The sequence below is a fragment of the Daphnia pulex genome, chromosome 11, assembly GCF_021134715.1.
Source record: "Daphnia pulex isolate KAP4 chromosome 11, ASM2113471v1".
Taxonomy (NCBI): Eukaryota; Metazoa; Arthropoda; class Branchiopoda; order Diplostraca; family Daphniidae; genus Daphnia; species Daphnia pulex.
This window is the reverse complement of record NC_060027.1, coordinates 45,716-71,758: the sequence shown is the minus strand read 5'-3', so window position 1 is coordinate 71,758 and position 26,043 is coordinate 45,716. Positions and strand designations below refer to the sequence as shown.

General features: G+C 37.8%; 3 protein-coding genes and 4 long non-coding RNA genes across 17 annotated transcripts; 4 read left to right on the top strand and 3 right to left on the bottom strand.

The window, feature by feature from the left end:
* The first annotated feature begins 456 nt into the window (after nt 1-456).
* LOC124207107 lies at nt 457-4,430 on the top strand. 3 transcript variants are annotated; one of them, XM_046604401.1, is made up of 5 exons: nt 457-970; nt 1,037-1,175; nt 1,290-1,693; nt 1,765-3,311; nt 3,384-4,430. In XM_046604401.1, the coding sequence occupies exons 2-5, from the start codon at nt 1,041-1,043 to the stop codon at nt 4,373-4,375; spliced, it is 3,078 nt and encodes a 1,025-aa protein (XP_046460357.1). In that variant the 5' UTR covers nt 457-970; nt 1,037-1,040; the 3' UTR covers nt 4,376-4,430. The 3 variants fall into 3 exon arrangements, with proteins under 3 accessions (XP_046460357.1, XP_046460355.1, XP_046460358.1); XM_046604399.1 differs by having other exon boundaries at nt 457-974; XM_046604402.1 differs by having other exon boundaries at nt 457-1,175.
* A 4,111-nt stretch (nt 4,431-8,541) lies between these two features.
* Nucleotides 8,542-18,724, top strand: LOC124207118. 2 transcript variants are annotated; one of them, XR_006879764.1, is made up of 15 exons: nt 8,542-8,880; nt 8,983-9,043; nt 9,161-9,238; nt 9,312-9,585; nt 9,640-9,740; nt 9,843-9,973; nt 14,703-14,789; nt 15,114-15,294; nt 15,365-15,547; nt 15,626-15,817; nt 17,256-17,360; nt 17,443-17,917; nt 18,025-18,202; nt 18,454-18,546; nt 18,647-18,724. XR_006879764.1 is itself a non-coding variant. In XM_046604419.1 (4 exons), exons 2-4 carry the CDS (start codon nt 17,686-17,688, stop codon nt 18,421-18,423), a joined length of 558 nt encoding a protein of 185 aa, XP_046460375.1. In that variant the 5' UTR covers nt 17,137-17,360; nt 17,443-17,685; the 3' UTR covers nt 18,424-18,446. The 2 variants fall into 2 exon arrangements, 1 of the variants encoding a protein (XP_046460375.1); XM_046604419.1 differs by lacking the exons at nt 8,542-8,880; nt 8,983-9,043; nt 9,161-9,238; ... (7 more) ...; nt 18,454-18,546; nt 18,647-18,724 and adding an exon at nt 18,276-18,446 and having other exon boundaries at nt 17,137-17,360.
* On the bottom strand, nt 11,191-13,951 carry LOC124207111. Its single transcript, XM_046604410.1, has 4 exons — nt 13,805-13,951; nt 11,973-13,491; nt 11,687-11,900; nt 11,191-11,552 (listed from the first exon to the last, which is right to left on the bottom strand). The coding sequence occupies exons 2-4, from the start codon at nt 13,480-13,482 to the stop codon at nt 11,369-11,371; spliced, it is 1,908 nt and encodes a 635-aa protein (XP_046460366.1). The 5' UTR covers nt 13,483-13,491; nt 13,805-13,951; the 3' UTR covers nt 11,191-11,368.
* Nucleotides 18,725-18,914: 190 nt separating the features above from the next.
* On the bottom strand, nt 18,915-20,127 carry LOC124207123. Of its 5 annotated transcripts, none has more exons than XR_006879777.1 (5): nt 20,089-20,127; nt 19,833-19,925; nt 19,683-19,764; nt 19,514-19,590; nt 18,915-19,454 (listed from the first exon to the last, which is right to left on the bottom strand). It is a non-coding gene; the product is annotated as an uncharacterized LOC124207123 (long non-coding RNA). The 5 variants fall into 5 exon arrangements; XR_006879778.1 differs by having other exon boundaries at nt 20,050-20,116; XR_006879779.1 differs by lacking the exon at nt 20,089-20,127 and adding an exon at nt 20,028-20,048.
* On the top strand, nt 20,114-22,371 carry LOC124207124. Of its 3 annotated transcripts, none has more exons than XR_006879782.1 (6): nt 20,114-20,298; nt 20,401-20,552; nt 20,632-20,779; nt 20,897-21,192; nt 21,988-22,113; nt 22,176-22,371. It is a non-coding gene; the product is annotated as an uncharacterized LOC124207124 (long non-coding RNA). The 3 variants fall into 3 exon arrangements; XR_006879781.1 differs by having other exon boundaries at nt 20,632-20,773; nt 22,176-22,370; XR_006879780.1 differs by having other exon boundaries at nt 20,115-20,298; nt 20,632-20,773; nt 20,907-21,192; nt 22,176-22,370.
* A 369-nt stretch (nt 22,372-22,740) lies between these two features.
* LOC124207121 lies at nt 22,741-23,870 on the bottom strand. Of its 2 annotated transcripts, XR_006879768.1 has the most exons (6): nt 23,772-23,870; nt 23,555-23,693; nt 23,409-23,496; nt 23,257-23,310; nt 23,030-23,192; nt 22,741-22,968 (listed from the first exon to the last, which is right to left on the bottom strand). It is a non-coding gene; the product is annotated as an uncharacterized LOC124207121 (long non-coding RNA). The 2 variants fall into 2 exon arrangements; XR_006879769.1 differs by lacking the exon at nt 23,772-23,870 and having other exon boundaries at nt 23,555-23,765.
* Nucleotides 23,871-25,141: 1,271 nt separating this feature from the next.
* On the top strand, nt 25,142-25,979 carry LOC124207120. Its single transcript, XR_006879767.1, has 3 exons — nt 25,142-25,263; nt 25,335-25,464; nt 25,717-25,979. It is a non-coding gene; the product is annotated as an uncharacterized LOC124207120 (long non-coding RNA).
* The last annotated feature ends 64 nt before the right edge of the window (nt 25,980-26,043 follow it).

Genomic DNA, 26,043 nt, shown 5'->3' with positions numbered 1-26,043 from the left:
AAAAAAAAAATATTCCTTCGAACTACTTTTGCAGCGATGCAAAGGTTGTTAAAATGAGACCAAACCAGCATGTTGATGGTTTTTTAAGAGAAAAATGGAACATGGCAGTAAAGACTGGACTTCGCCGGTCGAAAAGTAAGAATAGAGATAAAATTTGTCCTACCTTTAAGCCTGGGAAATACAGCTAGGCATCCACAAGTGCTCTGTCCGCAGAAAGAAAAGGTTAATCTACGAGGGGGGAAAGGTAACAAGGGAGTCCTCGTGAGTACATGGGCGTACACGAGGACATTTAAAGAAACGGGAATTCGGGTAAAAAGGGGAATAATTAATCCTAAACTCGGCCGACTCCGGAAGGTTCTCCAATTTTGGATATAAAAGATTTTTGGGGGGGTTGAACCAACCCCCCCAAAAATCTTTTATATATTGATATAAAAGGCAATCTTTTATATATTGTTATATATTGACAATGTTTGATTTACTCGAAAAGATTCGGGTTCAGGCCTTTCAAAATTGTAAACATCGTCATGTCGACTTTGTTTTATTAGCAAACATCCGAGTAGTGAGATAATCCAGTCTTTTGTGGTAAAGCCGCATAAAGATGGTTAACGGTAATTCTTAATGAAGAGGGTGGGAAAAGAAGACAGCTCTTAACGTTTTATCCCTTTGTTAACTTAAAATTTGAATGCAACGTTTTAATTATCACGATTCTATGAGAAATGAATAAACGAAAAATTTAAATCAAATTATGCTGCATTTATTTTATTGTGATTTTGAAAAAAAAAAATAGTTTCCGGTTTGATCCGCCAGAAGTCAGCTGATTGACAAAGATAATTGGATTCACGTCTAGCAGACAAATATACCAACAGCCGAGACAATTTAGTTGTTGGCGCGGACTGCCTGCTGGGTTTCACACGAGTTGTAATTAAAATTAATGAAATTTTACTTGCTCTCCATCACATTTCGTCATCAAGCAAGTAAAAAATTTAAGTTGTGTGAATATCAAATTGTAATGCCATTGTATCCTTGATATTTGTAGCAAAATGTTGATATCTCCTTCACGACGATTTGTTCTGGAAAAGCTGGCCTATTATTATCCATTTCGTAGCAATCGAGTTCGAAATGTAGTGAAAGATTATAGTTGTGGGTCTGGCGACTCTAACATATACTCAGTAAAGGTAATTGGTTGTGCATATAAATTTTACTCTCGCAGTGATTCTACCGATTGGCTGTTCCCTCCCTAACCTAATCTCGATAAATCTTGATGTGTACTTTTTCATTTCTTGTTTCAGATTCTCTTTCTGGGATGTGGTGACCTAATGGACACTCTTCTTGCATCAACTGCTGAGAATATCCAGCAGTTTCAAATCCATTTAAATGACATGAATCCATCAATTGTGGCTCGTAATATCGTGATGCTGAAAATCATATCAGCACGTGATTTCAACCCTGAAAAAGATGAAGATTTGAATTTCTTGTGGGACATTTGGTACAATGCTACCTGGCCAGAAATTACACGGAAGAGGTTTTTGGGTGTCCTAAAGGATTTGGTGAATGAAAAGTTACCACAAAATGTCATCATTCCTGAAGGCAGCCATCTTCAAAGTGTGAAAAAAATTTGGTCAGCATGGCGTAAATCCATTTCAGAAAACCACTTTGAATCCACAACTTTATTTTCAAATATGCTACTTAAAAGGTACAACACATTCCATGAAATTGTTGGGTTTTTAGAGATATAATGATGTAACATTTTTATTTGTATTCAAGGATTCTATTCATGTGGGTAGGATGGTGCATTAGGTTCCCTGATGATTTTGTTAAGGAAATTACATCGCTAAATGGCGATTCTTTTACTGCAGCATTAAATGGACTCGTTGAAGAAGTGGAAAATCATATCGGAATTGAAGAATTGACGGATCAATCGAGACAGAAGATACGAGACGAAATTTGGCTACATTTTGAAAACGGAAATTGCAGAGTAAAAGAAACCTACGACGTGTGCGTCAATCCAACAATGCTCAACCCAACAGACCAGAGTTGGCAAGTCTTTCACAGTCCCTTCAACAGCTACCTTCCACTTGATAAAGAAGAACTGTCGTCGTCCAGAACTTGGATTTTAATTCGGTCGTGTCAGAAAATACTCAAGAACCTTGTATGTTCTTACCGGACTCGTTTGCAAGACATCAACGTCGTATTTAACCTGAAGGACGCCCTGGAATTCTGCTACTCCAACCCAAACAAGTTTGACATCATTCACTGTTCCAATCTCGGCGATCAACTGGGTCTAGTCAACGTTATCAACGCATGCAGTGAAAGATTGGCAGAAGACCCTCGAGCAATGTTATTCACTGAAACCTTGAACTGGTCAAACTTGTCATCTTCTGTCGAAGAATACGTCGAAAAAGCCCTTTTTGCCCCATTGAGCATGATCCCTACCATCTATGGATTGCGACTGGTCGATCGCGTCGAATTAGGAGCTTCCGCACTCGTCAATCTGCGGTGTAAAATTGCTCTTCCGGTTCATCTTTCCTGGAAAAAGGTCCCTCCGTTTAAGAACTCTACACCGACTTCCTCGCTGGAAATGGATCGCTTTTTGAATCAACTAGCAGAAAGATGCTTTGATATTTCATTTCCACGTAAATTGGACGGGACTGATGAATGTGGAATGTTATGCTACACCCCTCTAACATTTGACTACGTAGTGAATTCTTTGATTAATCGCGTCGGTGGAGGAGACTGCTGGATGAACGATGAACGTAAATGTGGCGGTTGGAGCAGCAATTTGTTTGACCTGACAAAACGAACAGCAAGAGCTTGGAAGAAAGGTCAACCGATTCTGAATCTAACAGCCAAAATTCAAACCTGCTTACACAATACTCTCGATGAGACAGCAACGCTCCGTTTAGTTCTTGTTCCGTGTGCCACATTGCATGAATCCATTTGCAAAGGGAAGGTGGTTGTCTCTGGCCCAGGAATCCATATAATTGACAACTTCAAAATCGAAACGAAGAAAGTTCCTGATGGAAGTGAAATAATTATCGTTTCCTTCCTGTTGGTTGCTGACCACGGCCTTGAAAATACTCACCTTGCATTACTGATGAACCTCGTAGATGGAACGGCCTCTTACGTCTTCAAACCTCTTAGATCCATGCGATCAGCAAAATTTCGTCAACCGCATCCGTTTTCATCCAGACGACCCGAGAAACCTCCATTCGATCCTCCCGGCCAACTTCAAATGGTAGTCTTCAGTTGCACCGAATCCGTGAATGACTACCAGCTGAAAATAAGTATTCCCTGTGGTGATACTGTATCGGGTGAGTTTGCTATAATTTTAAAATTGTCAATGAATCATTATTGTGTCTAATTCTTTCTTCTTATGTTTTTAGGTGTGAATGTTTCGGCCAATCAAAGAAAGTGTTACGCGTCTGCTCATGACATCATCATTACACCGGATCAACCAAGCAACATCGAACCTTTAACCCTGTCATTTCCCTATCCGATCCTTGTCAAGGAGATCGTCGCTCTCCACACGGAAGCTCGCTTGATCAGTGTAGTGTTGAAGAAGGCTTTACTGGAACCGTGGCCACAGGAATTTGAAGTGGAGGAAACTAAATGGAATCCTGACCAATTGCAGCCTTGGGAAGAAACAAAAGCGCGAGTTAGTCGACAAAAACGTTCGATCGGCATTCCGTCGTTATCTGCTTCCTGCTTGGCCGTCCATGTTGCTTGCCAGTTTAATTTGCATCAACTACCGAAACCTTCCAAGATGGAGAAATCTGATTTGAATGCAGTCCGTGACATAATCAAAATTTTATTTCAAAATTTCGTTGGTGACAAGCCGCCCAGGATCAGTTACGTCCACATTCTCCTGGATGGCTCAACAGAAGTGCATTCCGACTGGTACCTCAAAATTCATCACCCCGTTCTCACCTCACCACAAGGCAGTCCGATGTTGTTGGTGTCAGCATTTGACAGCAGTAAATTCTTTGAAGCCAAGAAAACGGAAGAGAATACTAAGGAACTCTGTGTTAAAAACGATTTCTTTCGAGTTTTCCCCTCGTGGGAATCTGATGAGAAATTGACAATTAAAGCGGATAGTATGGAATTGTTGAAGCTGTTGCGATTTGTTTTGAGAAGCAATTCGACCAAAATCAAGCCCACCACTTGGCAGAAAAACCATCTTCCTTTAGAGGAGAATAGCCCTTGGCTGGCCACGTTTATTTCGCCCCTCTACCTTGATGCTCCTCTAGACAAGAAGAAAGTTAAGCCAAACCTTTTCTTTTCGTTAATTAAACTCGTTATCTTTATAGTTATCATTTGTGCGGTATTGTACGCCATTGGCTGTATGTTTTTGAATGTCCTAAGCTACGTTTTCTAAATTTCTTTTTTATGACCCACTACACAGAACTGCAATATATTCTCTATTGAGCTGATTTGCATTTTGAACATGTATTAGAAAGTTAAATTATTAGACTGGGACATAGTTTCAATAATTGAAAATGTATTTTAAGGTTTAGTAAAGCGGTATTTTTATTGTGAATATATCATCGAAATAGTATTACAGTACAGATTACGAATTAAAGACAAACGGAACGATCAATTTTTTGGACGTGGATAGGCCTACATGGAAATGAAATTACAATTAAATGTGGTCATCGTCGTGTCAAATTTGATGTCGCAGCGGTCGCAGCTCTCCACTCAATGCTGTTTGGCAGGTAACTCGGAAAAAAAATGGAATGATTATGAGAGCTTATTGAAAAGAAGACGAGTTAAACTTTTATTCAAGTTTGTGAATTGTTATTTCCTGACTAGCATTTTTTATACCCCTGTCAATGCATGGCAGTTTGTTTGCAGTTTATGTAAACCTTTTCCTTTGTGCAGATTTGAAGCTTGAGCCAGCCATCATTTAAGCAAAGTTTTGCTTATGATTTAACTGATGACCTCCTGTGTCCCGTCACAGTATCATCGCTTGGGTAATAATTTGCAATACTTTTATTAACCTGCATGTGCCCTAACAGATTTTTTAATGATGCATGATTGGGAATTTGGGATAAATGCATCAGTGTATTCTCCGGTTTATCAGCAATAAGGTTATATCCCTAGTTTACAACTGAATTATTTCCAGCAATTCCTTGCTTTAATTGTTACTGAAAATATTTTTAAACTCATTGTTAAAATTTTTTATTTAGATAGTAAGGTTTCCGTTTAATTGGAGAACCTTCCAGAGTCGGCCGAGTTTAGGATTCATTATTCCCCCCTATCCCCAATTCCCCCTTTTTTTTAATGTCCCCGTGTACGCCCATGTATTCACGAGGACTCCCTTTTTACCTAACCCTTCTAGTGGATTAACCTTTTCTGCGGACAAAGCACTTGTGGATGCCTAGCTGTATTTCCCAGGCTTAAAGGTAGGACAAATTTTATCTCTATTCTTACTTTTTGACTATTAGTCATAGTAAAAAATGACTCCTAATTCTGTTCGAATAATAGAATGCTCACGAATGTACAATCAATTCGTTAATGCATTGGGCAAGCAATGAGACTGGGGGTTTAATTTTTAGTCAGGAATAATGTTTGGGCAATTCGTTTTCTTCGTGCTCAGCGTGTTCTGAAGCTCGACGATGAAATTAAATTAGTCTCATGACAGATTCATTGATGCATGACTTTCCACACCACCAAGGGTCTTCACTAGCAGGTACGAACTGACGTACCTACACCACTCTCCTCAGCTACTGCACTGAGACTCCGAAGTACTATTTTTAAGAAACACTAGAAATCAAATGATGAAAGGTAACGATGAACTTATGAGTCGATCGTTACCCTGCATGATAGATCGCTTGCCGTCTAGAATCACATTTGTAGAAAGGGATAAATCTTACAACAAATTGGTTCTTCACACCACGCTTTTTTTTCTGAGGATTAGAAAAAGTTGTTTGAAATATTTGGCAAATAAGTCCGTTCACATTTTTAGACTTCGTTACCCCGGTTTACCCCCTGTGGTATTTACCACTGTCCTGCTTCTGTGCCCAATTTATTCGGAAGCATAAAATCCCCTTTGAAATTTTTCTTTACCCGCACAAAGCGAATACCTCTGGCTGTATCTGTGCCAGAGTAATTCAGAAGCATTTTTTCCCTCTTTAATCTAGATTTAGATTACGACAACGAGACTGATTTTTTTGGTGGGCATGACCCCAAGAATGAATCATTATTCATTGTTGAGTGCATAAAATGGGTCGTGATTCCCTGATCTCAACCATGACGAGATCTCCTTCTGGATATTTTTCACCGCGTCAATACTATTCGGCACTGTCAATGTAATTTTTCGCTCTGTCGGCTTCTTCAAATGAAGAATTTTATGTGGTCCCGTTTCCCCTTGACTTATTTTAAACCCTAAATGTGTTGGATGTGCGTTTGTACACATCATGCGTTGTCTTCCTGAAATTGCCCTATGGCTCTCTTGATGCGCGTTTTAAGACATTCTTTCAAATAGAAGAAAGCTTAAAAAATGCAGAACTATTTTCGAAGGGTTTAATCTTCGACTGATGAAGACCAGTTTTTGCCTACATGTTCCATTTTTTACTCCTCAAACACCATCAAAACCCCATTGGCTTGTACCGCTGCCAAAGTAGTTCGAAGGCATATTTTCTTTTGTTCGTCTGGATTTACATTACGAGACGAGACTGATTTAAATTAAGAGTAACCCTTACTCTTCGTGATATTCTTCAAGATCACAACACACTGTTGTTTCTTTTGCTATTTTTCTTTGTCGCTCCGCTGGCTTGTTTCTTAAAGAACAAAAGGTGCTTGTTAACTTGGTACAAATTGTTTTCTTTAAAGAAAGTCGTACAAGGTTTTTGAGTATTTTACTCGTACTCGTGTTATTTGAATTCGAAAAGGTTTTCAGAAAAATCATAGTTGAAATTTCGTAAAATTTTAGCATTTTCCCACTGAAGATTTTGAGGATACTATGGCACTAAGGCCTCTTTCACCAAATCATAACATGGTGCAGTTGGTATTTTTTTGCCGTAATTAAACGGTGTTTCAGCTACTACACTGAAGCTCCGAAATACTACACCACCAAGGGTAAAAAAAACTCTTCTGGCGATCACAACACACTGTTGTTTCTTTTTGCTAATTTTCTTCGTCACTCTACTGGTATGCTTCCTTTAACAAAATCGTATAAGGTTTTTTGAGTATTATCCCCGTACCCGTACTAGAATTTGTGAAGGCTCTGTGAAAAATCAAAGTTGAAATTTCGTAAAATTTTAGCATTTTTTTTTCACCAAATCATAACATGGTGCAGTTGGTATTTTTTGCCGCAATTAAACGGCGTTTCAGCTACTACACTGAAGCTCCGAAATACTACACCGCCGAGGGTTAAAAAAAAGTAAAATGCCGTTCTTCATTTACAGAACCTACTGTCTTGAATGCAGCGCTTAAAAACTAATTTTGCTGCAACCAAACGAAAATTAAATAAACCCTTTCCCTTAAGTACCCAAATTTAAAAACGAAAACGCTTTGTGGTGTCTACTACCACTATCTTGCTTCTGTGCTCGAGTTATTCGCTGTTAGCGAAGTACAAGATTCCTGTATTCTTGATTTAGATATCGTCAGTTAAACTAACGTTTGGGTCCTGTGTCCCCTTGAATCATATGATTCGCCTAAAACCTGATCGGCGTTACCATATGTAAATGTTCGTTTTCCTCTGTATCGAGGTATTGCATTCCTCCTAATACTCATTAATTTTTAAGGATATCATCCTGCCATGAAATACTCATTTTGCTCTTTCGCCATATCAATCAAAGAAAGATTGAGTTTGTACCATGTTCAGTATAAAAATTCATTTATATCCAGGCTGTAGTTGATCAAATGGCATCGTAAATTGAAGATTCCATTTGATCAACTACACGACAAGAATATAAAAGAACAAGGCCCAACCGACATAGTTGGCCAAGAGAATGTGTTGTACTCTCTCGATCAGCTACGGAAAGTAGACTGATGAAGAAATGTTGGATGGCCAGCCTTTTAAATGGAAAATGAAGGCCACAAATTAGAAAGAAGGTCAATCTCAAGGTTTTTACCTGTGAAACTAAACAAACGATTCAAGGTTTCACCGGATTTCACGTGGGGCTGATGAAGAGATTGCTGGGTTAATTTCAAGGTAAGCTTGGGGCGGCTGAGGGAGATAAAGAAATCCAGTGGGACCATAAGCAGTAAATTTTTTCTACTAATATCTAGAAGTCTAGACTCCAGAACTATTAAGTTAAACATGTCAGGAATGTTATTGAATTTTCTTTATGGTGATTATTGATTGTTCATTCTTCTTCGTCTACAAAATCAACCAAGAATTTACACTTATAATTACTTGCATTAATTAATCTCGTGTCGTTAGTTGAATTACTGTCATCAAGGGGATTTGCGTAGGTTTAATTTTTCAGCGCCAAAAAGAATAGTTTAATCTTTGAAAATTTTTCTGACATCCGTCAGATGGCTTTGTTGCTATTGCGAACTATCATCTAACAGCAGCTGTCTGCTGTCTGCTAACACTTAACAGTTAACTGCTGATTCAAGCATGGCGTTCGATCGAAGAAGAAATTTTTTTGTTGTCTCAAAGGGTTGAACTGAAAATGAAATCGTGTGAAGTTCCAAAGAATTTGGATATATTCTAAACATGTTCTTATTGCATTACAGAATAATTTTGGAACTGATTGCAAAAAGGAATAAGCATTTTGCAGCTTGCAGCTGCAAGAAGAAGTAGAAGCACGACTGCAAGAATAAGTAACATGGGACAGGAAAGGGGAAGTAAAGCATGGAGCAGAGCTAATTTTCGTATGTAGGGGAAGGTTTTTGATGACAACAATTTATCATTCATGTAAAATCAGACAGGTAATATGTCATTTGCTGTGCAACTCATGGGTTAAACAGTTTAATGGATGTCAAATTGGAAGTGCAGATTTTATTTAACACATTGTCTGAACTTTTATTAAGCCATGAAAATTCTGATTCAGAAGTGGACCCCACGAGGCATCACCCAAACATAATTTTACTGGTAAATTGAATCCAGTTTGCATGTGGTGTTTTTGTTTTGTATAAATTAGACATAAGATTAGTTGAAAGATTTTGTAATCTCCATAAAGTTTATATTAACATTTATTTCCTATGTTAGAAAAAGAAAGAAGAAAGGCAATCCGGGATCTTTCTTACATTTGGGAAGGAGTGAATGGTGTCAAGTTAGAAAAGCTTGGTGAAATTGAATAAATTAAATCATTTCATTGTCATTTTCCACTTATACAGTCTCATCATTATTTCTCTTTCAGATATTTAGAGACTCCCTCGTGAATCCTCCAAAGACATGTATTAGAGTCGACCTTGATGGAAATACAGACCAGAAGAGAGGGGCACCAAAATTGTATGATGAGATTTTTCCTTCGTAAAGGTAATTAATTATCCTTTCCATTGAATGTTAGTCTACCTTGCAAATAATTTATGTTTGTTTTCCTACTGTTGGATTGATTGTAAAATGATTTCGCTTGTGCAAGTCATAGCCTACACAACAGCTAGAGTTTCTGAGTTGCTGCTTCAAAAATACTGGTGAAGTACTTAGTCTTTGTTACATGGCAATTAATTGATAAGTTTTTTCCCTAGTTGTAGTACTTGTAAAACGACTTCTGATTGTCCAAGTCATTCACGGCAGCTGTTGTTTCTGAGTTGCTGCAAGTTGCTGCTTGATAAATGCTGGTTAATTGGTAAAATGTTTACATAAGTGAATTATTGATTTCATAATTCAACCAAATTTTGTAGCCTCGCCGTTTCTGTAACAATATTTGAACCCATATCGTCTCATTTAGGATGAAAGAACATAATTCCACTGCTCCGTACCACATGCTCTCAAGCCTGATCTTCATTATGTGGCCTGGACAGATGTTTAGGATCGTCCTGATGAATGGCCTTTGTTGGTCTTTGTCCCTGAATTTGCAAGGTGAGTTATTTTCTGTTCTTCTGTTTCAGCTGAGGTTCCAGCATCATTAGACCGCGTTTAAAGATGCTCATATCTGGTTAGAGAGACCCCTTTTTTCTGGTTTTCATGTTGAGATATTAAAAGGCCGATGAAATATTTGCTGTGTTTCTATCAAGAGTTCGGCACTTTTTTTTTTACTGTGAACTTTTCATATTAACAAAGTAAATCGTTTTTGCAATTCTTTTGGTCTCTGGGGTAACGGGTCACCTGAGCAAACCATGCACTTGTAGACATACGCAGGCTTTTCAAGGTCTTTCTCGGGGTCTTTTTCAGCGCTTCCCTTTGATTGAATTTTGTTTTGTTCGACTTAAGGATAGGACACGAGATATTTATTTCATAGCCTACCTTTGACATTTCTTTTTGCAGGTTATCTCACTATAAGCACGTACACTTTTACACTACCCACACGCTAGTTAGTTAGTTAACGGGTTTTTACTAAAATTTTTACTGCTTCGAGTGCGGTGCAAACAGTTGTCGATCGAATTTTCTTGCAGCTGTATCATATAAGATAGCAGCTTGTCTCGTCGTTGTTGGCATTTTCTTGATTGATTGTATAACACAATCCGTTATCGTTCGAATGCGGTTTATTAACGGAAGGGGAATAGCTCAAATTGGACAGCAATAAAAGAAGAAATAAAGATGCGAACCATTCATTGTAGCAAAAAAAGGGCGAACACTGGGAGTTATGCTTCTTTATTGATCTGATATCAAATTGCATTTCATCGGGGGGTTAGGTAAATTTTTTCTTATCTTGGAATGCTTTTCTATTATAGAAGTAATTCTGAACACAGGAAAAATGTAAAATTGTCGGGGTTTTGGGTAAAATCACATTTTTTTTTTCTCGTCGCCCGTTAAAGTAATAAGGAGACGTACTCCACAGCTTAAGTAATCGATGATATTTGAAAATTTAAAAGAAACGTTCCCTTTCCGTTGCGCTTTAATTCATTCTCTTTATCTTTTGTTTGTTTGGGTGTCGTAATTCGTTTAAAGATTTTTTATTTTTCGTAGCTGTTATAGATTTGTCAATTGCTCGGTAAAAAGAGTGATGTCACTTCCGAAGTTTATCGAAATTAAAAAAGTCACGCTATTTTCGCTCCATACCAGTTAGAAACATGAGTAAAGTAACAATCGGTTTGGCGTTGCTTCAATGCCAACAGCAGAGCGTGCTGATAGTCATATTTCAGGGATGACGTCAACATTTTTTTTTTTTTCAAATTGCCAAGAGTAAGTATATTTTTTTAAACCCAAAAAATAAAATCCACAGCACACTTAATTCAAGAATGATCAAAAGAATAAAAAGATATAAGGAAAAAATATGGTAATAGTAAAAATAAAGTAATTAGTAAAGTTCACTTTTCAAGGGAAACGGAAAAATGGGAAATTTTCGCTTTTCTTGTAATCGCAACTAGGATCCGGAGCTCTCCCGCCGTAGAATGCGTCTATTTCCTTGTGGGCTATGTAAGATACCGTATTCTTCCAGGATAGAAACATGTTCACGTCGCATGTATTGTTCACAGTCTTCGATGACCATGGCCACATGCTATATTTTGAATAGGATGATGCAAAGAATTATTAGTATTGAGCAGCAAAATTAACGATCGGATTATACTGACTATAATTTGATAGAGTGAAAAACTAAAGCGAAATTATTTTGCGCTTATGGAGAAAACTTACATTGGTACACCTCCGCCGATTTTCTTAACAAGTCCCGCTTTATCGCCACAAATTCCGGTTATGTAGACATCTTCTAAGAAATAGGCAGGTGTTGTTTGAATGGCCGCCAATAGTGGTAGGATGGTACTTTTATGCATCAAATAGGCAGGTCCATCAAAGTAATACGGATACGTATCCCATGGCCACTCATCTAACGCCACCATCTTGTCTCCACCTTTGAATAAAGAAATCGATTATGTTTAAAATTCAAGGGAAAATAATTTGCTTTGGTCTTAGGCATGCATACTTCTCATGGGCTTGGGCTTGTTTTGCTTGTTAATACTCTCATCCACTTTCTGACTGTAAATGGCCATGTTGGCATTATTGCCGAAATCGTAAAAGTCTCGAATATAGTATGCTAGTTTGTGTACGTTGACATACATGTCATCTTCGACTTTGAATAGAAATTCGATTTGGGGACAGCGAGAGTAAATCCAATTGATAATTCCGGGCATCGTCATATGACTTGGAAACTCTTCCATTTCTGAAATCTGAATGATGTCCTTATATTTTGTGCTTTCTTCTATAATACTGTTTTGGATTGATTCATCTTTTGTTGGTCCTAAAACAAAAGCAAATTCAATCGTGCAAATCGTGCCCAGCACACCGTTTCTTTGGACCAAGTGGACATGATTTTTCCACGTTTGTCGAATTTTTTCACGGTTTTGGAAGTTTTCCGGTGCAGATACGACGGCAATAAAAACGCTTTGACTGTCTGCTGAATTCTTGCACGATGGAATCGTGAGGTTGTATGTAATTGATGTGACATCGTTGAAAACTGTGCCGTTTTGGGGCGCAAGTGGTTGGATATTCGGTTTTGGTATGATTCTCTTACGGCCCATTTGGTAAAAGGTGTAATTGTCCAAACTTCCCGAAAAAGGAGTACCGGTGAACGCTTTAGCGATGTAATTATAAATGAGCTTGGTTTCGTCGTTGAATTTCTCACGTAGGGCCAGCAGATTTTTCGTGCCGTTTGCCGTGGTTTCGTCGTTGAATTCCTCACGTAGACCCAACTGATTTTTCGTGCCGTTTGCTGGTTTGATTTTCTCCTTTGCTTTCACATCCCCATTTTCGCAATCAGCCAATTGTATGGTTAAATTAGCGGCCAGTCCTTTGCACACTTCCAAATTTTCAGCTGATCTTTTACTTGCGATTTCAGATTGGTTCACTCTTTCGGTTAAGGCTATTTTGTCTCTTTGCAGGACAAACTTCTCGTTTTCAATCACGTTCAGCTGTTGGGTTATAATTTTTTCTTTCTCGTTACAAATTTGCATATTTTCAATTGCAATGAGTTGAGAAATTTCACTGTCCGTTGATTGACTTTTTAAGCAGTAGGATTCTGTTGCCAGGAGAGACAGATCGGAACTTTTGGTCTCTTGGCAATTTTGTAGAAGTTCGCTGTAAATTGATCTTGTTGTTCGAAGTCGCTCTTGTTGATCTAAGACTTTGAGGATCACATTTTTCGAATCCTTTTCGCACGGAATTATTTGATAGGAAATGCATTGAAAATCATACTTGATGGTGATGTTCGATTTGGATGAATTCGGATCATTCATTTCTTCATCTTGAAAAATAACATCCATGGGTGTCATGGAACTCTTGCGGCATGGAACGTAGCGGTATGCTAGGCATTCCGTATCGATTTTCTTCAAAAATAATTCTTGGTTCAATGGGTAATCAACGGCGGTCGTATTTTCACAGTTTATTGAAAATACGAACAATAATGCCAGTTGAATCACAACAGTGACGAATCCCATCTTGTTATTCTAGTATAGATAATATTGCAAATGTGATAAACTATTTAAAACGCAAGAATTTTAAGTAATTTAGGGCATTTACGAGGAGAAGGAAGAAGTTTCTTAATAGAGAAATGGAGAAGTTTTCTAAATGGAGAAGTTTCTTCCATTACAACTTGATTAACAACAAACAAGAAAGGTAAATGCCCTAAATTACTTAAAAAACAACTCAAATCAAGTTGTAATGAAGAAGTTCCTTCCATTACAACTTGATTAACAACAAACAATAGAGGTAAATGCCCTAAATTACTTAAAATTCTTGCATTTTTCTGAATGTAGTTACCTTTTTCAGCCAACTGGTTTTGCCCTAATGTTCTCTCGACGAAGACCTCCAAACGTATGCAAACAAGACTCGTTTGCAATGCAATTTAACGGAGCTATGACATCGGTGTCGTGTCCCAACGGTCTGATGTGTCCTAACGATATTGGTCAATTGTCATGTGATTGGTGGTGCGTGTTTTTATTGAAGGAACGTGGTTTTCAGCATTTGTATCAAGTTTTTGCCATTAAGATACGTTTGAATTTCTTATTGAAACAGCTAGTCTAAAATAACGTAAATGAAACTTGCCTTTAAATATTTGATCCGTCGTCATTTTAACATTTAAACCTGACTCGAGAAACGTGGTGTGCAAGTTAGAATTGCCTCTGATTGCATCGAATTTTTTGTTTATATATATTTATTCCAGGTGTCAAACGTACATGTGAAAATTATGATATTGCCAATTGTGAACCTGATAGCCCTGCATGTTATTTAAAAAAAAAAAAATTTTATGAATTTATTTTATGCGTATTTTTTTTCTAAAGCAATCTTATCGTGCTTTGGTAACCAGATAGTGGTTGGAGTTCTGCGGTTCTGTTGATTTTTGTCAAAATTATTTCGATGACAACAGTGTCAGAGAATTTAGTACCGAGTCGGCTATATTCTTACGATTTTCTTTTTTCATTCACATATGCGACATGATCAACAAAGATATTTTAAGACTTAAACAAATCAGTAATGGCCTTGCTTAAACCGCTGAATATGTTTTCATAAGTTGGATAGACAAAAAAGAATAAAAAAGCATTTTTTTTGTATTATATGTATTAGGTGCAATTTTATTTCAAGTATAAATTTTTAATTATTGAACTGTTTTGTTTTGATTTGTATTTTTTTAAATAATTTTGTTGGATTCCTTTCTCAGATAGGATCAATGCAAATGGAACACATTTATCAGCCGGGATCTGTTGCAGAAGATGGCAATTCTCATCACAAGGCCTATCAGAAAAAGGTAGATTAATTAGTGATAAAATGGTTATCTTAACATTTCGTATATAAGGGGACTGCAGAAGTGGGTCTATCTGGCGAACTCTGCCATAAATGTCAAAATTTAGCTCAAAAGATCTTCTCCTGTTGGTCATGCCTTTTGTTTGTTATCTCTTATATGAAGTTATCTCTTATGAATGAATGGAATGAAACGACATTTTAGAAAAATTAGACGAGATTTGTTTTTAATTTTTATTCAATAATGTTTTTTATTTCCTACATAGAAACAGTTTATATTGTTGTTACAGTGAGATTATTGATCTTTACATTTCCGATTACTTTTCGTCAGATCCTCCGTTGCCGTTAGGTATACCTGCAATTTGTTGAAGCCCTCGTCGGATCCAATTCTTTGCTGCTATCTATTTTGCGAACAATGAGAAAATGCTGCCAGGCGATGGCGGTGATCCCCCCCCCCCTCCCTCCTCCAATTGAGTTCTGACTTAGAACAATCTAAGATTGATTGATTTGAGGTATTTCTTGCTTTGTCTACAAGCTTGTTTGAATATTATTAGTATAAAAAACCGTTTATTCTACTTCCAGGTTAGTTCCAGCTGCAGCCATGTTTGAATCTGCAAAATGTTGAAGCCTTCGTCAGATCCAATTCTTTGCTGCTATCTATTTTGTGGACAACGAGAGAATGCTGCCAGGCAATGGCGGTGATCCCCCCCCCCTCCCCCAATTGAGTTCTGATTTATAGAACAATCCAAGATTGATTGATTTGAGGTATTGCTATTTTTTGCTTTCTTTACAAGCTTGTTTGATAATTGTTTGCATAAAAATAAACTTCCATTACACTTCCAGGATAATCCCACCCACTGTTCCATGGACTTTCTCGGCGGAAACTGATGAGAGATTGCTGAAATTCACGACTGTCGTGCCAATAAGAAAACAAAAGGTTTTCCATTCATGGGTTCGCCATATTTCATACCGGTCTATTACAGCAGTAGTCAACGCTCTGGTACAACGGCGTACAAGATTGTCCCACGGCTTACGGTAGGTAATCGATCTGGCTTATTCTGAACTGTTAATCTCAGGGTTTGTTTTTCTTTTAGAAGTGAGTAAGATTTGGATTTCTACTGCTAGTAGTTAGTCCATGCAGGGGTTGTATTATACAGACCGACATGGGGAAACATTGGGGGGTAGGAATTGCATCCGGAACCTTTCGTATCAACACTAGGTGCCATAACCATTAAACCATGGTCGCACATTCGGTATGAACTATTTGCGAAAGTTGATCATATATTTTTTCTGGGATGTGCCTGAAAGTTGTTTGATAATATAGTAATGTTTTCAGCAACTTTTGTAGTTAAGTGGTACAGCAATCATCTGCCACGCTTGAGAGTCCCGTGTACGAATCCAGTTAAATCTATATTTTCCCTTTTCTTTGTGTACCCCAATTTGAAATGAAAACCCTAGTGGCATCTACCACTATCCTGCTTCCGAGCTGGAGTTATTCGCTGTTAGCGAGATACAAGATTCCAGTAATCTTGACTTAGATATCGTCAGTTAAACTGACGTTTGGTGTGTGGGTGGTCTCACTCATAAATTTTTTAGGATTTTTGTTTTCTGTCGGTATATCAATCAAAGAAAGATTGAGTTTGTACATTTTTTTTTACACTTTGAAGAAATTTTAGAAATAATTAACAAGTTTTAAATAATGCGCTATGTTCAGTAAAAAAATTCATTTATATCCTGGCTGTAGTTGATCAAATGGCATCGTAAATTGAAGATTCCATTTGATCAACTACAGGACAAGAATATAAAAGAACAAGGCCCAACCGACAACCCATAGTTGGCCAAGAGAATGTGCGGTACTCTCTCGATCAGCTACGGAAGGTAGACTGATGAAGAAACGTTGGATGGCCAGCCTTTTAAATGGAGAATGAAGGCCACAAATTTGGAAGAAGGTCAATCTCAAGGTTTTTACCTGTGAAACTAGACAAACGATTCAAGGTTTTACCTGGTTTAACGTGTGGGTGATAAAGAAATCGTTGGTTGATTTCAAGGTAAGCTGGGGGAGATAAAGAAATCCAGGGGGACCAGCAGGAGTAAATTTGTTTTTTGTTTTGTTTATCTATGTTATTTATTATTCTAATATCTAGAAGTCCATAACTATTAATTAAATATGTCAGTAATTTATCGCCAATTTTTAAAAAGCCCTAAAAGAAATCATGTTTAACTGTTGGAAATCTTCCCGACAGCCGTAAGATGGCTTCTTTGTTTTTACAGCTGATTGCTAAGTGTTAACACAGGAATTACAGGGCTAACACAATTACACAACAGTTAACAGGTGATTCAAGCTGGCGGTTGATTGAAGAAGAGATTTTTCTTCTTGTTCTTGAATCTTTTTTCAATTTAGCATTTTTATTTAAGTCTTGTGAAGTGGCCAAGGATTTAGGTGTATTCTAAAATTTTTTTTTTTGTATTCCAGGAATTACCATGCAAGAATAAGTAACATATGACACAGATGAGGAGAAGCAGAGTGTATACTTGAGATGGAATTGAGTTCTAGTTGCTAGCAAATGGAAGAGCTATGGTATGTTTGTTTAATTGTTTTATTATTGTATTTCCTAGAAAGGGAAGAACATTAATTAACTAATATGATGTCTATGCAACAGACTACTTCTTAATTCCAAAATTCAAGTCTCTTGCAAAAGACATTTGTGCAAGTTTTTCCATGTTTTTCGGCAAAGTCTACATCATGGACTTCATGCAACAGTCCCTGTTGAAATAAGAGAGTGTGAAGCAATCGTCCGATATTCGGCATTATTTGCGCCCATCAATAGTGATCGTTCCTAACGACTCGGTGTAACAACCTAGGCTAGAAGGATAAACCATCAGTAGTGGCAGGAACCTCATTCATGACAGCTGTCAAGTATTTTCTAGACGTTAAACAAAAGTGGGAGCCTACACAACTTGAAATATCTAACTCTAGATTGCCTGCAGTGTTAAGATTTGTTTTTCAACATGTTTTTGCCACTTTTGTCATTTTCTTGGTTCTTTTTAACGTGACCACCTCTTTACTCGTCCCTGCTATGCTGGATCTTCCCAGTTCGTCCATCGACGCCCACCAGCCTCTTCGAAAGAAAGAAGGTACTATAGTTTTGGTATAGACGACATGTTTTTATCCATTCAGTCTTCTGCTGAGACATATATTCAATTAAGATTTTATTTTGTTGATTGACTTCTTGTTTCGACAGTTTGTCCCAATATGGAAGTTCGAAATGGCCTACAACAGTTTTCGGAATTGGAGGGCTGCCGAGTGGCTGGAACTGAAATCGTGATGGTGGAATTGCAGCCCGGATACATTGCACCACATCATTGGGAAAAATCCAATGCAAAATCCAAGCGATTGCACGTCCTCCCGGTCATTATTTGGTAAGAAATCATTTCCATAGTCTTCCGCAAAACTTTTTCCCCTTGGCCATGTTGAACTTGTTTATAATTTCAGTTGTGGTCCGGGCGCACTTCATCCGGCGTCGCCAATGGGTTTGTTTAACTATTTGTTCCCTTTAAATAACATTCGAACAATTAAACACACACGAACTGCTCTTTCCTGTGCCAATCGACGAGATTTGATGAGATCATCTTACCATTAACTTACAAATATAATCTTTTCTTTTCTTTAGTTTATGGAGCGGCGATGCGTTACGTGCCATCCTTACGTTAAATAGAATTGGAAGGCCTTTAGTGAATCGGGGACTAAATCGGGATGCATCTTGGTGAGAAATGGAATTTCCAACTTTAGATTATTGTGATCCATTAAACTCTATGACACTGACTGATCCATCGATTGTTTAATGACCGTTCTTTTTAATGCAGGGATGTCCGCTAGGCTTTCAGTAACAAAACAGACATCACAATTGGCAGCGACATTAATTGTAGCCCATCTATTAAGAAGCAAATTATGCTAATGAAATCTTATGCATAAACAACTCATTAAACGTACCCGGTAACACCACAAGTGTCACGACGCTCAAAGTATATCAGACATTATTTAAAGGCGCATCAATGTAAGAGATTGCATAACCAAACTATTGACATTGGTCAGCCAATGTCGCTCTGAAATTATTCCAGATTAATTGCATGCTTTTTTGTACGACGTATATATTTAATAAACAGAGAGTACGGTTTAAAACATTCTTTTCTCTATGCGAAATTTAGCAAGCCAATTAAACCAGCACTTTTTGACCGACTAACTTGCTACTATTCGTACAATCAATCAACACAGGAGGAGACTCTTGTCTTAATGGACTCTGCCCAAGGAAGAAGAGAGAAGAGTGCGAGGCCAGTTTTACTAGGGAGAGATTAGTCTTACTAGGCTTCCAGGTTAGACTCATGAACCTCCAAAAGTCTTCCTCGGATCATGCGCCTTCCAAGTCCCCGTTCGACCAGAGCCCTCCTCATCCTCCTGGTTTCACAGCGGGTGAGTGACCACCGGCGGGCGTTGATTAGTGGTTAGTCAGGGAAACGGGGCCACAGAAAAGAAGGGAGCCCAGATATGCACTCGTAATTTATCTACGTCTACACAATTTTTTATTGTTGTTGATTGAAAGCAAGCTCCTCTTTACATCTCTCAGCTGCATATTGCACTAGTGAATAAGGTCTGGAACAGCAGCGAGGGATTTAACTGAAAAGATAATTTAGATGTCAATTTTAAAACAAGATTGCAGTGACAGTAAACAATACCTCAAATGAATCAATTGAAAGGAACCACTGAAAGGAAGAGAGCTCAGCTGCTCAGGTAAGTACTTGCAATTGATCATCTAGAAAAATCCAACAAAAACCTCAAGACAAACACAATGAATTGTAGGTGTAGAAAATGTTATTTAGTTGACATGTTCAAACTGCAGCTCACCATTATTAAAATCGGGAAAGAAAGTCAATGAAGTGAAATGAATACTCAAAGTTCTTGGATTCAGCATTTACAAAACATGCATCTGAAAGAAAAGGTAAGAAATTTGTAAGATTATTGTGATATTACAATTTTTAATTCCATTTTTAGTACAGGCACACTACAGCTGCAGGATTGATGACAGCTTAGAATTCCTGGCCAGCTTCAACAATGGTCGTCATTACGTGGCAAATGATGACAAATGGACTGGTAAATACGCACGAAAACATTTAATTAACATACTAGTACCAAGTTCATTCAACTTTCAGTTTAAAAAACATCAATGTTAACTTATGCTGAATTGTTAACTTATGCTGAATATTGACTTCACTTTTCGAATTCTTTCAATTTTCCACATTTCAGCTACTACCTCGGGACCATGTTTGGGGACAATCGTATCGTCTGCATGAAGCACTGGCACCATCTAGCGGTGGTTTCTAACAATTCATACCATTTTCCAGTTTGCCGCTAGGTGGTGTTGGTATTGTTTATAAAAATGGCGAAATGTGTGAAGTGTTTTGTCATCTTCTGTTTTCGAATTTTCATGTTTCACTGCCCAAAATCAACCAATTATTTACATGTAAGCTTATTGTGATTATTCTAACTACATAGTAGCAAATTTTCTATCACTCACTGTGTACTTGACCAATTGACTAATTGTGTACTGTACTTGGAATTCTAGAAAAGTACCTGCCGTCTAGTCAACAGATTAAATTTGGACCCCATTTTAAAAACAAATTGCTGGACACTTCCTTAACTCACACCTTCAGCTTCATATGCATCATCCTCTCAACACTCAACAAAACTTTTGTGGCATTGGATGTGTGGTTACAGGTAAGCATAACTTTCCGATTTTATACCTCATCACCCATCAATAAAATAATCTTAAAATTCATACCCATTTGTTTAAAAGGTTCATTCTTGCCTGAAAGATGTTTACACCTTTGATCACTTGGTGGTGTGGTCGCGTCATGAAATTATATTGCTGCCATTCCCTGCATCTCTCACTTCACAGCTACAAGAAATGAGTTATAGGAAACCTACAACAGATTGAGGTAAAGGTGTGCTTCTATCTATGTTCTCGCTTTATCATGTAATAAACTTTGTATTCCACCTTGATCATGGGTATTTATGGGCGTCACTGCAATGTTAAAACCTTTTTCTGTTCTTTGCTTTAGGAATTCATAGGTTGTGTGGTATGCCATTGGATTTCGCGAGTCAGCCGCCGATGTCAATCTACAACGCAGTTTATTTATTGAAATTGTGTGGCCCTGGATGCTGGCCTTTGTCCTTTTACAGAAGAGTGACTTCTACCAACTTTCTGCTCCATCCTTATCTTCGCTTCCCACACTCATCTAGCTTCTCTGCATATTATGACTGCCAAACAATTTGTCCTACTTCACTGACGAGTTAGACCAGTCGCTTCCGTCTGCAGCGACACACCTACTGTCACTCACCACGAGATTATGCCCAGGTACCCGAAAATTGCCTTATTTTCTTAGATTATTTACTAGTAATCTACTTGCGTTAAATTCTGCGTCTGTTTGATAATTCCAAAATCAGGCCCTTCTTGCGCGCAACCGAAGTGTTACTTAGACGTTTTTTTTTCTAACGCTAGATTTTCGATATTTTAGCTGTCAAAAACAGTCAGTTTCAGTTACTTTTCAAATCTTTTTAAACATCGGCAAGTGGAAATTTTTTAGTGAAAACTGACGATAATTATTCCACCAACAAAGCTCACTTGTTAGATGTTTAATCGTGTGTTTTTTTTTCTACTTCCGGTTTTGTCATTTCAGTCAGTAGTTCAGTAAATATTCATTCGACGCACAAAAGAATAACATTTTCGTGATCTTCGTCAAATTTGTGGTAAAGTTCATGTTTTTTTTTGGACGTACGCGTACTTCCGGTTTCAAGAATTTTCCTGAACTATATAGTTCAGGAAAATTCTCGATTTTGGCCAAATTTTGGATTTCGTTGAAAACCTATCAAATCGACCCCAAATTTCATGGGGATCACGAAAATCTTGTTCGATTTGAATACAACCCAACAGTTGAGGAGCTATTGCTTACTTCCGGTATACTTCCGGCAAATTTGCATGAAACCAGCAAGTGAACTTTGTTCCATGTACAGTTCTGAGTATTGCTAATTAGGATTTTAGCAAATAAAAGTGCGCTGTTAAAGTTTTGAGCCAAAAAACCTGATAAGTGTTGCTATTGTGTAACTTTAATTGAAGTGTCACGTTAAGAAGAATTGTTTTGTCTTTATTCAGGTAATGCAGAGGAGACGTTGAGAAGATGGACACCATAAGGTCGCCAATATCTGGGAAAATCAGCGCGGATCATCAGCAGCTTTTTATTTTTCTTCATTATTCGTGGGCACCAACTAATAACCTAAGGTGATATGACGATAGAATATTTTCGTTCATAGTAATCTTACTTGATTTATTATCTAATTTAGATGTCTCCCATCCTGCGACCAGAGACACGATCGCTGTGGGTCCCACTACAAGAACTTCATGGCAGATTACCGAGTCTTTCAACGCGGATCATCATTTATTGTTGGTATATATGTCTTTGCTAGTTAACCCGTTGGCTGCCACGTCTTTGTTCTCCCCTAGCTCCTTAGCACGGGCCGCGCTGTTCGGTCTCGTGGTTTACATGCCGCGGGGTCGGACAGTCGCACCAGCCCCAGATTCGCCGAAAGGCCCTGTTAGGCAATGCACCATAGGGACTTCCCCTTTGTCGATACGGTGATGGATTCTAGAGGTTGTGCATTCCATCTTCTCCTATCACCGTGTCAGCCCGGACTTGTCAGCAATGGCAAGTCCCACCTTGGCCATGGATCCTTCAGACGTGGCGCGTAGATAGTAGAAAACAACCTACGGGTTGTATGGCGTGGCAGCCAACGGGTTAACTTAAGTGTATGTGTGTGTATATGTGTACGTATTTATGTCATGTTATGTTTGTAAAAAGTGGAGGAATTGTGGGTGGAGGTGGGACAATATAAGCAATTCCTTACAAAATTAATATTCATGTTATTTATTCATCACTAACTAGTCAAACCCCAACGTAAAATCAAACACAATTACATGGACATGGATAAGAATTTGGAGACAATATAAGTTTTCAAAAACCTTTACTATTTAAGAAGGAAACTATATTAAAAATATGTTTGAATTTACAGAAAACCTCTGCAACAGCAACACATCTATCCGATTCTCTGCAAAGTCAGTGTAGGTACAGGGGCAGGCCTAAAAAAAGTTGTCAATTAAGTAAATGTGAACAATTTGCGAAGTGTCCAATGATAATTACTGCAAAGTAATCAGCCTACAAAGTTTTCAAACAATGTCAGAGATATGGAAACGCCAATGGGGTGGGCATCTAGCCTCTGCCTCTAAGATGTCAAAACTGGTTGAAGTGTTGTAAATTCTGTGCTATGTCAAAAAAGAACAGCATTGTCTAAAAATCAACAATTCTTAAAAAGAAAAAAAAAGAACTGGTATAAAATCACTATATATTATCTGAAATAACCGAATTACCCAAATTATTCCTTAATTATACAATTGTACCGACTCCATCCTTATTGAAAGTCCCTAAATGAAAAAAAGGCAAAGGTTATTCACACTTGAAATGTTACAATAACATCGTTTGTCTGCAAAATAAATAAAAAAAGTGGAGTGAACTCACTAACCAGAAGAAACATCACACTTTCTTTTGGTGAGGCATATTTAAATCCTTGTCTGATTATGGTTGCTTGGTAGCTTTTATTAAACTGCATTCTTTAAAATAAGTTTTTAATAAAGTTTTCTTGAAAGAATCATGTATAACATAACTTACCTCTGTTCAATGTTTAGCCGGTTTAGCTTTAATTGCACTCCAATCTAAACATCTCCAATCTTGGCACTTGAAGTTAAGGTTGTTTTTAAGTATCACCAATCTGAGCTTCGATAGTAGAAGTTTCGGAAAATATCACCACCTTAATGAAAAAGAACAGAAATTAAAAAATACTCTCTACCAAATTTGCATCCTGAATTTCGTAAATATGTAAATATACGATTTAATGGCACTTCTCTGCACCCGTAGAAATGGATACTGGTAGCCATTTTTTTTACATCGTGTGGTGTTGCCGCTTTACAGAATGCTACCTTTTTTAAAATCAAAACGCGAATTTTTCAAGACCGGAAACTAAAATTTTTAAATAAATTAAATTTTTAATTAAAAAAATAAAGGAACGCGCACTCACCTTAGGAATAATAAATAACAGTAATAAATAATTTTTAAAAATGTCTTTTCTTTGCATAGGCCTATGCGACAGTAGAACTCCAACGACAGTAGAACTCTAAAGACATAAGAACTCCTGTTTTTAAATATTATTAACAAGCGATCCACGATTCAAGTAGACCGAAATCCCGGAGCGGCTTTCCAGATCTAAATCCGGAAACGCCCTTAAAAATATATAAAAAATATAGTCATGTTCGTCTCTGCACGCCGGATTTACCTGCGTTTGCAGAAAGACGAAATTCCCGCCCGTTTACGAGGTATTAAGCGTTAAAGTGTGGGTTTTTTGAATTTTGTCAGAAATGGGGGGTGCTTTTACATCGCTTTTCGGAAAAGCGGGGGAGCTAGAGTAAAAACTAATTTTATAGAAAGGTTTATTGCTATGTCAACCACCAAAATCCAAAAGGAATTTTCTTTCCGGATTTTATTGGTTGAGTTATGACTAATTTCCTGAGAGGCTCATTTTTCCCTTTTCCCTCTCTGTCTGGCAGCCATTTTTATTGTACTCTCCTCCGCGCCCCTTGCGGAAGCCAGCTTGGTTCCACTAAATATGAAGGCCGATATGACTTCTATGGGTCTAAAATGAAGGCCAACAGATAAAACCTTCTGCTTGCTTCCGCGAGGAGCGCGGCGGAGAGTACAAAAAAATGGCTGCCAGACAGAGAGGGAAAAGGGAAAAATGAGCCTCTCAGGAAATTAGTCATAACTCAACCAATAAAATCCGGAAAGAAAATTCCTTTTGGATTTTGGTGGTTGACATAGCAATAAACCTTTCTATAAAATTAGTTTTTACTCTAGCTCCCCCGCTTTTCCGAAAAGCGATGTAAAAGCACCCCCCATTTCTAACAAAATTCAAAAAACCCACACTTTAACGCTTAATATCTCGTGAACGGGCGGGAATTTCGTCTTTCTGCAAACGCAGGTAAATCCGGCGTGCAGAGACGAACATGACTATATTTTTTATATATTTTTAAGGGCGTTTCCGGATTTAGATCTGGAAAGCCGCTCCGGGATTTTGGTCTACTTGATTCGTGGATCGCTTGTTAAAAAATACCCGACAATAGAACTCCGTGACCGACAGTAGAACCCCACAACGCGACAATAGAAATCCAATAATTTTTTAATTAACAGTAATTAATTTCTCCGATTCATTTTCAGATGTGTCCACCAGATGGCGGAGTTTCGGGGCTCCGCCATTCTTTCCCAGAAAACGAGCCAGGAAGGTCGATTAATGCTCACCTTAAAACATTTTGATTGGACTTAAATGGGTAATTCTTGTTTTGATCATTTTAGTTAACTGCATGTAAATTATTAATATGTGAATTTTCATTTGATTTAGCCACTAGGCCAAAACCTCCGATGAGTCTGATCACATTGCTGGATTGAGAGTTTGAGACTGCTTCTTACTAAGATGCCCTCGCATGCTACGTGTCCGGCTGTACCTGTACGTCTCACCTTTAGAAAAAGAAGTATTTATGTCTTTCTATTTTCCAACTAGAAGGCTGTAGATTTATTTATTTATGACCAAATAGTAGATCCCTTTGCTTAAGTGTTTAATTTTGAGAAAGATCGCTTTCCCCTGTGGTTTTATCCCATTTGACATCCATTTCGTAGTCTGTGGTTTTATCTTCACAACCACTTCTTATTATACTGCTGTCTTGGTGTTTTTTGCACGAGAGATACTCTCTGTTCATCTTAAGTAATTAGAATTTGTCAAATAGGTTCCACAGCCAGGTGAAGTCTGAGCTACTGCAATGCTGTCTATTGTTCTCTTCGTTTTCTTGCAGCCAGCTGATGAATGGTGTGATGAGCTGCTACTTGCATCCCATCGTGCTGGTGTGGTGAGCTGCTTCTATCCAGCCAGTGGTGCTGGTGTTATCCTGAATTATCGGCTCTAGATTACTGAAAAAATTTTGGATTGTTGTGTTTGTGGACTAAAGATGCATATTTTCCTTCATATATAGTAAAAGTTTTTGAAAACTTATATTGTCTCCAAATTCTTATCCATGTCCATGCAATTGTGTTTGATTTTACGTTGGGGTTTGACT

Excerpts from the sequence above, each read along its gene's own strand:
- LOC124207111 (XM_046604410.1), bottom strand. The coding sequence starts at position 13,482 with ATGGGATTCGTCACTGTTGTGATTCAACTGGCATTATTGTTCGTATTT. Across the intron at positions 11,901-11,972 it reads CAAGCCCAAGCCCATGAGAA|GTGGAGACAAGATGGTGGCG; the intron begins GTATGCATGCCT and ends CTTTATTCAAAG. Across the intron at positions 11,553-11,686 it reads ATCGGCGGAGGTGTACCAAT|CATGTGGCCATGGTCATCGA; the intron begins GTAAGTTTTCTC and ends TTCAAAATATAG.
- LOC124207107 (XM_046604401.1), top strand. The coding sequence starts at position 1,041 with ATGTTGATATCTCCTTCACGACGATTTGTTCTGGAAAAGCTGGCCTAT. Across the intron at positions 1,176-1,289 it reads CTAACATATACTCAGTAAAG|ATTCTCTTTCTGGGATGTGG; the intron begins GTAATTGGTTGT and ends TTCTTGTTTCAG. Across the intron at positions 3,312-3,383 it reads CTGTGGTGATACTGTATCGG|GTGTGAATGTTTCGGCCAAT; the intron begins GTGAGTTTGCTA and ends TTATGTTTTTAG.
- LOC124207118 (XM_046604419.1), top strand. The coding sequence starts at position 17,686 with ATGACAGCTGTCAAGTATTTTCTAGACGTTAAACAAAAGTGGGAGCCT. Across the intron at positions 17,918-18,024 it reads GCCTCTTCGAAAGAAAGAAG|TTTGTCCCAATATGGAAGTT; the intron begins GTACTATAGTTT and ends TTGTTTCGACAG. Across the intron at positions 18,203-18,275 it reads GTCCTCCCGGTCATTATTTG|TTGTGGTCCGGGCGCACTTC; the intron begins GTAAGAAATCAT and ends TTATAATTTCAG.